Source organism: Manacus candei, unplaced genomic scaffold (genome assembly GCF_025592945.1).
Source record: "Manacus candei isolate 608988 ecotype Guabito, Panama unplaced genomic scaffold, ASM2559294v1 h1tg000022l, whole genome shotgun sequence".
In the NCBI taxonomy this organism is placed as follows: Eukaryota; Metazoa; Chordata; class Aves; order Passeriformes; family Pipridae; genus Manacus; species Manacus candei.
This window is the reverse complement of record NW_026138070.1, coordinates 4,854,439-4,867,879: the sequence shown is the minus strand read 5'-3', so window position 1 is coordinate 4,867,879 and position 13,441 is coordinate 4,854,439. Positions and strand designations below refer to the sequence as shown.

Below are 13,441 nucleotides of genomic sequence, written 5' to 3'. Positions count from 1 at the left end.
TCAGTGACTGTTCCATGGTCAGTGACTGGGAAAAGGTGGCATTTCCTCACTCAAATCTAAGTTTCCTTCCAGATACACCAAAGCCCTCACACTGGCTCTGGGAGCAAGGGGGAGCCAGGCTCAGAAACGAGGCCTTTGCAGCTCTAGCAGAACTCATGGAATCCTGGAATATGCCAAGTTAGAAGGGACCCACAGGGATCATCAAGTTCAGATCCTCCCAGCAATTCCACTACATCCCTGAGAGTGTTGGCCAAACCCTCCTGGAGCTCTGGCAGCCTTGGGGCCGTGCCCACTGTTCAGTTCCTGACCACCCTCTGGGGGAAGAACCTTCTCCTCCCTTTGGATCAAATCCTTATTTGCTGTCAAACCCTTCCCATGGCACTACAATCATTAGCTCCACTGGCACTGCCACCCTCACAACTAATTAGGGCTCTTGGATGGATGTAGGAAATGATGAATATTTAGTCACTGTGCATCTACTACAGAACCAGCCTATTATCAAACAAGTGACACCTCCACAAACTTAAATTAAATAATGGCTCCCATCGAGGATTCTGAGCCCCTGACAGGATGGCAAGTGATTTAAGTAACATGGAGCTGAGCAACTGGTGATGGATGGTGGTTTTCCACTCGCCCTGTTACAGCCTGTAATAGAACAAATGATCATTTTTCAGCCTAATTGAATGTGGCCGCCCCGCTTATACACAGAAGAGACAAAGCCTGATAATTTGCTTCATTAAAATGCATTTTTATGTCATCTGAAGGATTAAAAAAAATAATAATAAATCGGGGCCGTTGATAGGGAAGATTAGAAAAACAAAATTTATCATGCAAACAGCGCTTGCAAATGAGGGGTGTTTTGGCATTCTTGTTGTGCAAGAGAGATAAGCCCTGAGCACTAAAGCACACAGAGCATCCACACTGACAGTAATCAACCCTTCTTCAATAGGAATTATGTCACCACACCAATTTGAAGAGCATTTTGTCATTTGCTGCTGCAGTGGCCACTGGGCCATATTGGTAATTCTCAGACAAGCTGTGGGGGCAGAACCACAGAGAATCTGGTGACAAAGTCCAAAAGTTCAGGTTCTCTGGGCTGACAGGCTCTGTGTTCAAACAGAATCAAAGCAAGGCTAAGGCAGAGACCCAAACTATCAGGGAAAAAACATTTAAATACGAAATATCATCTTGTCAAGTTGCAGACAATGCTTGTCATCTGTCTGCACTTGCTTTGTTTTAGGGGTTTTTTTGTGTTTTCAAAGCGATCTTGTTAGGAACAGCAAATTGCCATCCAGACAGCAAACAACTCTTTGGAAATAAAACAGCCACTTGCCATATCAAGGAATCTAAACCTGGGCTCTGGGTATTTAATAAAGTGTAATTCCAACATAAGTATTACAAAAGGAAATGCTTTTCCCTATATCACCTTAGACTAAGCCAAAATTACTTGGAAAGAAGCTGGAGATTTCTATCATACACTTAACAGGAAAAAAATATCAAAGCACTTCACCATTATTTTGCTACTATATTCTAATTGCACTTTTAGATATTGAGGAGGGAAGGATCCTGGAGATAATTTGAATTTCTTACCACCTGCAAGGCAGATAAACCCAACCAAACTGCTGAAGTGACAGGAGGATTGAAATAACTTTAAATCAACCCAAGAACTCTGGATGTTGCCATCAGTAAAAGCCAAGAAACCAGTCACCCTTCCTTAACTAGTAGAAAAGTGAATCTAAGTTTAAATCACTCCATTGATAGCACTTCCAAAACAACAACAACAAAAAGATACCTGAAAACAGACAGCTGATCAACATTTCTCATATTTAAATTATCAAATCCCTTTCAAAAGCATAGAGAAGCTCATGCAATCCTACAGGCTGGGGTGATGCACCCCAAGGAGCACGAGACAGAAATCTACCCCAGGTAATTTATGATATTTGCATTCAGAACGGGAAGCAAACGGTGCAATGTTATCTTATTAACACTATCAGCCTTTTAAAAGTCACTTAGACTGTGAGTAAATACAGATTATCTTAAAATATTCGGTTCAGAATCTGGAAATTACGTTATGTACAAAGAAACTGAGAGTAAACAGGTCAGTTTTACAATTAGATCAAGATGTAACAACCTCCAAAATAAAACCACGGGGTGGGAAAGATTGACCACAACCACCAGAGATGAGTTACCACCCCTCCCTTGGTTTTCCTGCTGTGGCAAAAGCACTGAGCCCAGAAAATCCAGAATTGTGAGGATCCCTCCACTCTCCAGCTGCTCTTTCTAAGGCCATGACTCAGTTTCCTTTCGGAGGGGAACAGGATATAACACGCTGTTATATTTAAACCACACTCCGGATCTCCGGGCAGATAAAATCTGAATAAAAGGTCAGAGTGTTGGAGGCAGGAGCTGTGCCAGTGACCAGAACATCACCTGATGGGAGCAGGGAGAGGGACCAGCTGGGCTGTTTTCTTCCCAAGGCCCAGGCTTTGTTTCAGCCCCTGCTCCTCCACCAGGAGTGGGGAGACATGCCCTGGACCCGACTCCGGCCCTGTTGCTAAGGAACTGCCAGGCACGGCTTTTTTGGGCTCCCCTCCTTTACCAAACCACCCCCTGCCCTGGGGGGTGACAAATGCCAGCACTGGGGTCCCCCAGCACCTCGTTCTCCCTCCAGGATGGATGATGGAGAGCTCGGGCAGGGGCCGGGAGCTCCGTTTTTAAGATGCCCTTGGAAAGGAGATGAAAACCGCGCTTCCGACAATCAAGCGCCGGCTCGCTGATTAATCTTCCAGGCAGCAGATTCCTTCCCCTTGGCAACAGGGAAACTGCTGGATTACAAGACCTTTTTCTTCCCCCCCCCCCCACCCCAGAAACCAGCAGCTTCTGGAGGCACCTCTGGATTATTCAGTTTATGCTGGAGTGGAGAGTTTCGCTTCTGTTCCTGCACAGAAACAGCCCTTTGAGCCCTGGCAACTGGAGAGGGGAAATATCTGTTGTCTTATTTTTTTGGGGGGGGATCAGCAACGTGGTAAGTTGCTTAATAGATAAAAAATATTCCACGTGAAGGCAGAGAGACCACGAATCGAGAAGTGCATGGCAGCTGAACAAAACAAATAAAATAATAATTAATTAAAAAAAAAAAAGATATTGTTAAGAAAACACCAACTTCTCTGGCAGCTGGGGGAAGATCAAGATTAGGGAAAGCAGTGAAATCACCCATTTTGAAGCCAAGGTCACTGACAGGATTTATAGGTTTATCCCTGAAGAGCCTCTGCTGAACATGAAATGCTGAAATAATTTTGTTTTAAATCTCTCCCTCCCCCCCATTTGGGCTCCCTCATTTGCTGGAGGCTTTTAAAATTCATTCCTTTTCACAGCTGGTTAAACAATGGAATCTTTTGGCAAACTAAAAGGACAGAATTGATTGCCCTACACAAACTTTTCTGCACGTATAATTGATTTTTAATTCACTGCCTTATTTCCGAAAGGACTCGACAATAAACTCGGTGCTGCATGTGCAATATTGATCCCTCTAAACAAGGGCTCAGATCAAACACTGATGCAAGTTAATCACAAGCAAAAAGATGGTTATCTTTCATCTAGAAACCTGTGTTGAAACCAAGTTCACCTTTTCAGGCTATAATACACCTTGTGTTTTCCAGCTTGGCCACAGCTTATCATTTTGTAACCCTGCCAGCTGCTAAGGAACTGTAATTTTATGCAACCTTTAAATAACAACTTTTTTTCCCCCCCTCAAGCAGAATAATTTCATCCCTCATCGGTTACTTTTCACTGGGAGGGCTGATGGTTCTTTTCCACTTCTTAGAATAAGCTACAGACAAGACCTTCCCACACTTGCTTGAACTAAAATCTTATTTATTCTCCTTAAAGTACAGGCCCAACTGGGACATGGCAGTTTAAATTTGGTGGGGTTTTTTATCTCAGTGCTCAGTAAATTCCAACTGCCACCGATTAACACACTTGCAAATGGCTGGATTTCTAAATTCCAGAAAATGTTAATTTAGTGGAACTGTCCCTCCACTGTAAAGCTGTAATGTTTTATTTTCTGTGCATAAAACCTTAAAACTGAGCAGTAAGTGATATCTTAACCTTCTAAGCCCACTGCCTGGGTCAGATGCAGCCCTGCCATGCCACTCAGCTTTTCCAATCTCCCTTGATGATTTTTTTTTTCCCCCCACTCGACTGTTCCAGAGGTTCTGTTTCAACCTGGCCGTGAATTCCATTTCCTAGAGCTGCCACAGAAACAGTCAATAAAATTCAGGGCATTTTTGCCCCAGTAAGCAGCTCTGTCTTCCAGCACATCTGAAGAGCTTGGCTTCAAAGGAGGAAGCCATGAAAACAATGTTCTCATGAGCAGATGCTCCAAAAAGGGCAGGTGAGAGACATTTGAAGATGATTCCAAGCAAATAAGTACGTGGGCTTTGCATAAGTAATTTCTTGACCTGCTCTGCTGGATTACAAACCCTTGCAAACATATCAGGAAAAGAGTTTTCCCCTACCTTGTCCTTTTTGGAAGAAAGATCTCCATTTGTATTTTATGATAAATGAGTTTAAAGCCGAAGCCAGGTGTGGATATTTTAAAATTTATGAACTTGTAAATTGATGTACACGGCCAATTAAGGTTTAGCACCAGCAAGGATTAACTACCCCTGCACATAAGTTTAAGAGGTTGTTTGAATCAGGGTTGTTTACCTCAACTACTCGACATCAAGAGCAATGTAAAATATTTAAAAGGCAGAATATTTCATGATAAAAGCTGGTGCTCAGGGATGTCACAGGGTGTCAGTGACAGCTCTGCACGGAGATGCACAAGTTAAAAAAAACCCTCCTAAGGAAAACTTGGCAATTTCCCTGGGAGAATTTAACATCTCTGAAGAGATGGAACAAAGTGCAGAGGGAAAAGGAAGAACTGCCCAAGAAATGCAGTGTTGTTTTATCCAGATTTCCTGAACTTTGGGAGGCTCAGCCCTGAGTTTCAGAGGCGGTTCCATCAGGTCCTCATAATCAACATCTGCCTGGTAATCAGGAGCACAGTTCCATGCAGGAAAAGCATCCCTGTGCAATAAGCTGCAGCAGAGCAGCACAAGCCCTGCCTGCAGCAAGCATGCATAAATAAACAGAATTAATAACTACCCAAGTGTGGACGGGTGACTTAATCTGTTTCGATTAGATGCAGCTCAGCCCGAGGCCTTTGTGTTATTTAAAATGTGTTCATCATGTTTAATTAAAAACCTAATAAACTAGAGCTTCTTTTGGTTCTGATTCGTCTCTCTCTCTTCTGGAAGGCCTATTGATTTCTTTAGTAGTTTTGATAGAAAGAGAGAGGGGGAAAAAAAGCACATTCTGGGCAAAGAGACGACGAGGTGAGATGGAATCAGGGCTGGGGGGTGAGGAACAGTCAGAACCAGCTGGTTTCCTTCCACACTTCCAATGCATCAGGAATGCCAGAGGAGAAAACCATTTAAATGAACAAAACTTAAGGTGACCATGGCATCCTTTACAAATTATAGCCATTGGATAGGTTACTGATCTGAAAGGGAAGCTCATTTTTGGACCTGGAGCAAGTGCAGGGGTCAGAATTGTACTGAACATCCCTGGAAGTGTAAAAGCAATTTTGCAGAGAAGATTTTCGCCCCAAAGATGTGTGGAAATTTCATAAGGACAATTTGTCTTGGGAGATATTTCCACTGAAACCACGCCAGGAAATATGGACGTTGAGTTTAACCTGAACTGAAAGAAGTTAATGATCATGGTTCCAAATCTGGAAGCTGTAGAAGGTCCAGAAATGCTGCAATCAGGGCAAGCACCAGAGTAAACACAGGCACTGCTAAGTTTGCTGTATTTATTCTCCATAAACACCAGGTCTGCATGTTCCAAAACACAATTTCCAGGTCAGTTTTGAAGTATTTCCAACTGGAGAAGAAGAAGGGACCAGCACCATTCCATTCTTAGGAGGGATTTCTGATTGCTGGCACCCAAAATTGAAAGATTTCTGATTGCTGGCACCACAAAAGAGACAGTTTTTGAGGTGGCCACCAGCTCAGTGCTCTGACTCTGCCACCCCCTGCTTCGAGTGGAGCATTTTGATCTCTTGGTGTGTTCCAAGTCAGACAATCCCAGTGACATCCAGTGCCCCTTTTCCCAGGTACCCTGACCTGCTCCAGCAGAGCCAGACATGGAATTCAGTGGTAGGGAACTTGGAAAAGGTGCCAGCTGGATCAAAACCACATGACTTGCTCCGAGGCTTCTCCCCAAATAACCCACCTCCTCCAAGCTGCTCTGCCTCCTGCCTGACACTGCAGCCTCACACTGAGGAGATCCCCCCAGGTGATGCTGCTCGGTGTTGGGGAGTGCTCACAACGTGCCCAGAGAAGGTTTTATATATGACAATTGCTCCAACTTGTCCACAGGAGTAAATTCATGAGCATGACAAGAGAAACCAAGCCCTCCTCGTCAAATCACTGCTGGGAATTGATGTTGTCAGGTGGAGAATGAGCCCTGACAAACAGGAAACAGCTGCTCTCAGAGCTGCATTTAGACCCATCAGGGAAGAAGTTGCTTTGGCCACTTTTGCAGGCAGTGTGCAAGACTGGGTTTCACACTGTGCCTCTGAATTTACATACTGGGATTAAAAAAAGAAAAAAAAAAGGGTTTAAAAATAGCCATAGGTTTAGAGAAGCCAGGGAGACAACAAACCTCCATCTTCATATTTACAAAGCCTTCCATGTAATTCGATCACTGGCCAATTTTATCCTCTGTTTAATTTGATCTAAACCTCTGCAACCACATCAGCAGCAGTAAAAATAACAGGACTGCCATCCTTTATTTTAATCAGGTCTGATATTGCCAAGCAGCTCTTAGATCACAGTTTGGTCACAGGGCAGCAGAGCTGTTCTAACTGACAAGAAATGTTTGTCTTTGGGCAGCAGAGGCCACAGAAAAAGTGAAAAAAACTTGAGAAAGAACCACATTTTCAATAAATTTGAGTGATGCACAGTGTTATATCAGAAATGCTACTGAATACACAAAGGCTGTGCTGGACAAGGTGTTATCATGTGCACAGCAAAATCAACAACAGGAATCACCCAGCACAGCAGAAGCAACTCAGCCAAAATCCTTGTGCAAGTCACAGACCAACCAACTCACAGGGCACTTCTGACTCTGGGAAGTGTGGAGTTTTAAGAACTGGTTTTGTACTAAGCCAGTTCTTTCCCTGAATCAATGTGACTACACCCCACTGCAGTGGCTTTTACCACCTGCCCAATTCCTGGAGGTTGCCCCAACACTCCTTTCTTTCCCAGCCACACAACCTTTACAGCTTCCCTGCAACAGCTCTGACACTCATCTTAAAAATCTGGCAGAAAATTAAACTAAGAATAACAAAAAGGGAAGTGTGACCTTTTTTGGGGGCCCACAGGCAAGGCAGGGGGAGAATATGATGGGATTAGAAAGGCAGGAATGGAAAAACTGAAACAAAAGCCATGAGCTACACTATTATCTTCATTATTATGACCTACATCATTATTATTATGATGATTATTTGAGTTGGTCACATGCCACAAAGCCTTTCTCAGTTCAGGTTATCTGACCAAAGCTCTGTATCAGGTGTGGGATCTGCTTATTTATCCAAGTTGTAAAACTTAAGTAAGTAGATATTTGCTGGGCTACAAGAAAAGATTAATTCTAAGTCCAGCACAAACAGGGACATGGATTGGACCTGGGTCTTCTACTTCCCTCAGAATTGTGTCTCTTGGATTATCAGCCCACCACAGGATTAGAGGCCTCCTCCTGCTCATCACTTGCCATCAGGAGATGGAGGGGCCACACATAGTTAAGGTTCTCAAATTTAACAGTTAAACCCACATTTAACTGTTTGGGCCAGATTTTGGGTTTGATAGATCAGTATTTTCTGAAAAACACTTCAACATAGAATTCCTAAGCAGCCTGTGGATCCCACAGAAAGAGTTTTCCTCCGTTTCAAAGAGCCAACAATGAGGAAACTTCCCTTGCAAGTCCCAGAAACGCTCCCAAGTGCAGAGCTGCTGCTTTAATCCCGAGTTTTCTCCAGGCTGCAGGGACAAACAGGCTGTGGAGCTGTGCAGGTGGAGCTTAGCTGGCTATAAATAAGAGCACAGTTTGATCTTTGGCTCTGCCGAGGCTGGAGGGCTGCCAAGTGTTTCTGGAAACTTGGATGGAACAGAACAAGAACAAATATGATAAAATGAGCTGGGCCTGACAATGATTTATAGTCAGTGATCACTGCTCTGTGCTCACAGTCTGCACTTCTGGAGTAATGTTTCACTTTGCAATAAACTTTGTTTTTTCCATTCCTAAGGCTCTATTCTCCCTCTCATCTAACAGGGACTGAGCATTGAGAACCCCTGAGCTGCAGCAGCTCCAGCACTCCCAGTGCAGCTGATGGAAAAAAACAAGGAGGGGGGGGGGAAAAAAAAATCTACGCAGGAAAGAAAAAAAAAAAGGAGGTGTTTGCCCTGTACAATTTAACCATGAATGTGTGCAGAGAAAAGGGGTTGAAATATGAACACAAACTTCCTGAACACAGGGCAGAGCACTCCAGTGCTTGTTCCAACAGTCAGTTCCCTAAACAAAACTCACTTTTATGACGAGATAACTGTAAAACTTATCAGGAAAGAGAGACTCAGGCCTTTCCCTGCCAGTGTCAGCACATGACCCTCCTTCCCTCCCTGACTCCAGGCAGCCTCCTGCCCACAAAGGTTCTTTGTTGGATGGTGGAATCAGCTGCAAACACGGGTTTCTGGGGCCTGGTTGAGCCCTGACAGAGCTCCTGCAGGAAGGTTTGCACAAGGAGAGAGCAAAGCCCCCAAATTCACTGCAGCAACTCCCTGAAAGGCTCCCAGAGAAACAAGAGCTCAAAAAACTCTCCCCAGCCAGGGCCTGAATTATTAAAAACACCAAGAGACCACCAAAGTTCCCCCCATTAACCAGCTCTGTTTTAGAACACCAATCTCACTTTAGTAGAAGCTGAACAAGAAAACAACCCTTTTATTTTTGTTCATGCCTTCAAATACTTTATCAGTTAACCACCTTAAAAATTCATCCATTCATTCCTATCACTTTTCCATGAGTAATTTATCTTGCACTGTACCTTATTTTTTCACTTATATATTCATGTCTCTATATTTTCATTTATATCCCCATGTCTGTATTTTTTCACTTATATCCCCATGTCTCTATATTTTTTCACTTATATCCCCATGTCTCTATATTTTTTCACTTATATCCCCATGTCTCTATATTTTTTCACTTATATCCCCAAGTCTATATTTTTTCACTTATATCCCCATGTCTCTATATTTTCATTTATATCCCCATATCTGTATATTTTCACTTATATCCCCAGGTCTATATTTTTTCATTTCTGTACCCATGTATATATTTTTCATTTATATCCCCAAGTCTATTTTAATTTATATCCCCATGTCTACATTTTCATTTGTATACCCATCTTTATGTATTTCCTAATAAAGTTCTATACATTGAACAAGGCCCCACTGACTCAGGCCTGTGCAAAATTTACCCAGTGCAGCACATTATATTTGCTCATAAAGATAACCTTTTTAGGGGAGGAAAAACAAAAAAAAACAAAAAACAAAAACAAAAAAACCAAAAAAACTAACCAAACAAACAAAAACCCCCAGAACCAAAACAAAAAAAAAACCACAAAAAGCCAAAACCAACCAAAAAAAAAAAAGAAAAAAATTTTAAAAAAAGGAAAAAAATTAAAAAAAAAAAATTTAAAAAAAGAAAAAATTAAAAAAAAGAAAAAAAAAAAAGAAAAAAAGAAAAAAAGAAAAATTAAAAAAAAAATAAAATAAAGCAAGAGAAGCAACATGAACTTTAAAGGCTGGAGGGAATAAATCATTTCCTACCACTTCATCCTCAGTCCAACACTTCTCAATCAGCTTTGGCACAGGTTTCTTCACCAGGCGCTGCAGGGCCTTCCCAGCATCGTAGTTGCTTTCATGGAGCTAAAAAAGGAGGGAGACAAACAGATCATGCCATGGAATTTAGCAGGGAGCTGATATTTGGGAGAAAAACCACCATAGGGAGCCCACTGAGATGTTCTCTGCCTAATTGTTTTTCCTGTGGATGTCTGAAGTGAGATTTAAACAGGCTGAAGGGTAACTGGGGTATGTTTTCCCTTTCCTTCCTAAACCTCTCCCAGATAATGTTGGAGCCCATAAAGCACTGAAAGCTTTCACCAAAAAATATTATTTTTACATTAGCAATTCCAAGAAAAATTATAAGGAGCTCCAACAAAGTGTTTTTCAAAAGGAGTTGTATTTTACACAGCAAGTTTTGCTCAGATCAGTAAAATCAACTGGAAAAAGTAACACACACAGGAGGGACTGCAAATCATGGGATGTCGAGTTTACCCATCCAGAAAATTCCCTTTATTTTTCTGGCACTGCAAAGATCACCATGGTGTTGGAAAACAAGTGTGGAAGGGAACAAACACCTCCAGAGAGCAACCAGGGATGTCCAAGCTCACCTCACCCTTTCAGAGCCAGAGCCTACAGTGCACCTGATTTTTCTCCCCCAAATTCAGTATCTAGAGGATCAAAAGTAGACAGGAGACATGAAAAATCAGGGTGGGGTAGGAAAACAACTGCATGGAAAAAAGCATTAATGGAGCCCATGAGAATCTCTGGCTCTTCACTCGATAGGAAACTGCAGATTTAGGGCCTGTCCTGCCTTCCAAGTGGAATTTTAAGCACTGAAGGAGTAGGAAGGAGCTTGCTCTGTGTTGTCTGAAAAGGCTCTCAAAGAAAAGAAATATTGCTGGGATGACAAAAACTGAATTATCTTCCTACACCATTTGCATCCCAACTTCTCTGCACAGACAGGAGGTTGTTTTTTTAAGCACAGAGCAGAGCAAACCTTCAGAGTTGTTCATGAGCAGCACAGAATTCTACAAAAGACCCTCAAAGGTTTCTTTACAGCAGGGAACACCAAACCAGGGCCCTTATATTGCTTCTCTTGTCTTAACTCTTCAGCAAAACCAGTTTTTGACAGTCTCTAAACCCAATCCATTTGGAGGATAAAATATGTTAGAAATCCCATTGTTTTCTTCAATAACCAAACCCTTGCACATGAACTTGAAGGCATTAAAAGTAACAGCTCATTTATTCCATTTGCTGGTCAACTCTCAGTTCAATAGTTTTGGGCCTCCTTTAGAACATCTGAAGAGCTGAGTCCCCAGAACACAACTGGATCAACAATTATTAGTGAACACTGGGGTCCAAAATGAAGAGGAGCAGGGGAGCTATAAAAGCAGATCCTTTGCACAGACCTCTCAAAAATAAAGCCACAGTGAGGGGGCTGAATGTGATGTCAGCTGAGTTCCAGAAGAAATTAATACAGGATGGGTTAAATTCACACAAACTGCCTCAGATCTCTCACCAGGAACAAATCTTGAGCTGCTAAAGGTGCTCTTCCACCTCCACCAAGTTACTGGGGCATTCTTTATTTTTGAATACTTAAGGGAATTTTGAAGGAAGTGAAGTACTTCTAAAAATAAAAGGTCACTCCTGGGCACAGACCTCTGCCCTTACACACAGTGTGTTTTCACCTTCCTTAACTGGAGGCCTGAACACACACTTTTTTTCCCCCTTACCAACAACTAGCAACTTACCAACACCAGCAAACAGGGTGTTTCTGCAGTGCTTGAATAATATAATGGGGACAAGAAAGAAAACTAAGCCAGAGTGGATTTGTATTCATGTTCAGCTTTCAGATGGCACCTCCAGGGGAGCTGCAGGTACTTGGGGCAGGAATTACAGGCAGAGTGACCACAGCAAACAAGGCTTCAACTTCCAAAAGTGATCTAAGCCCAGGTAAGAGCAGAGAGCTGAGCCTGCAGTGCTCAACCACCACCACTAACTTCAAAAAACCAAAAAAAAAAACAAGTAAAAAAAGCAAGTTTCAAGCCCCCTGTGGTATCTGCAATACCCACTTCCAGGCATGGAAATAAGATGTTGCCTTTTCTACTGGGTACACATTAATTTTCCTCCTTGTTTGCACTCCGGCACTGGGAACAAATCCATCTTAAAGCAAAAAAGCACTGTTTGTTTTGCCAGCTCACCTTGCAAATGGTTGGGTTTTTTTTTTGTTTCCCTGTGCATTGCACTACCCAGAAGATTTTTCACTTAGGCAATGTGACAGTGTTGAAGAGAATGGTGCTTCTGTTTCCCTTCCCTCTCTGCTCCCTCCCCAAGCACCAGGAATGCCAAAGCCTCTTTGGAACTTGGAGGGCATCTTTATTTTGCCTCAAGGACAACACGTGGTTTTTTTCCCCTGGCAGCCCTTAATTGCCCAAGCAGCTCCATCTCTGCAAACAAAATCAACCAGAGAAGCCCAGAAAGAATGGCCTGGCCTGACAGAAAAGTCAAAGTTTACAGGCCACCAAGACCGTCCCAAATCAGCGACAGAAAATACAAGCATTGACTTTTGATCAAGTAATTATATTAATAATATAATAGTCACCAAACCCATCAGCACAGGCAGGAAAGAAGAGTCACCTAACAGAGAAGACACACGTGTAAAAACAGACCTGATAAAGGTTTAGAGTCTCCTGAAAAATGTTACTTTTAGCAAGTAAAAAAAAAAAGGTTTTTAAATGCCAGGAGTAGGATAATGCAGCAGGAAGGAAAAATATTTTCTCTAAGTGCTGGAGTTAAATTTACCTGTCTCAATCTGGCTCATTCTCTGCTTATTACTTGCAGTCATTTAATGTATCTAAGCACTTTATTGGCAAGATTCAAACATATAAATAACAGCTAATGATGACTGCCTCTGGGTTCATTAACTTCTGGTTGAACTTCTCAAGGTATTTCTATAAACACTGGGTTATTGTCCTGTCAGGTGCAGAATCACCACTTTGAGCATTAACTCTGCCATCTCTGTTTTGCAGCACTGTGACTTTCTGTCAGCCCCCAACTGCACCAACAGGAACAGACACAGAGGTGCTTTAAACCAGAAAATACAGGATTAAAGAACGACTCTGAACGTGCACATGTCCAACCCCCTCATTTCTATTACAGCAGTCATTAAACAACAGCAGATCCCAGGGAAGGCCTATTACCAGCCAGGCTGCACATTCCCACAAGGTTTCCAGCCCCTGCTCCCGAGCAGAGCTGCCATTCCTGTCTGTGATGCTGCAAATAAATTCTCCTCTGGCACGGCTCAGCTGTCAGGCACCTCTGGGCTGTAATGAACCCATGAATTACATCTTGCAGCTCTGACATCTCTGGGCTTGCTCATCAAAATATTGTTCTTCAATTGTAATTTATAACTTAATTTAAATGTCCCTTTTACTGTGACCTTTTTAGCTCAGAGTGCCATTGCATCTGGCAGCTCCAGCTCCAGCAAGGCATCCTTT

At 42.6% G+C, this 13,441-nt stretch overlaps 1 protein-coding gene across 6 annotated transcripts in view; it reads right to left on the bottom strand.

Annotated features, from left to right (window-relative positions):
- RERE (arginine-glutamic acid dipeptide repeats) overlaps positions 1–13,441 on the bottom strand; it is a 204,189-nt gene that overhangs the window by 57,684 nt on the left and 133,064 nt on the right. For all 6 annotated transcript variants that reach the window (XM_051786293.1, XM_051786295.1, XM_051786296.1 and 3 more), the window contains one exon: positions 9,930–10,028. In XM_051786293.1, the coding sequence (XP_051642253.1) occupies positions 9,930–10,028 (99 nt within the window). The remainder of the gene's footprint in view (positions 1–9,929; positions 10,029–13,441) is intronic.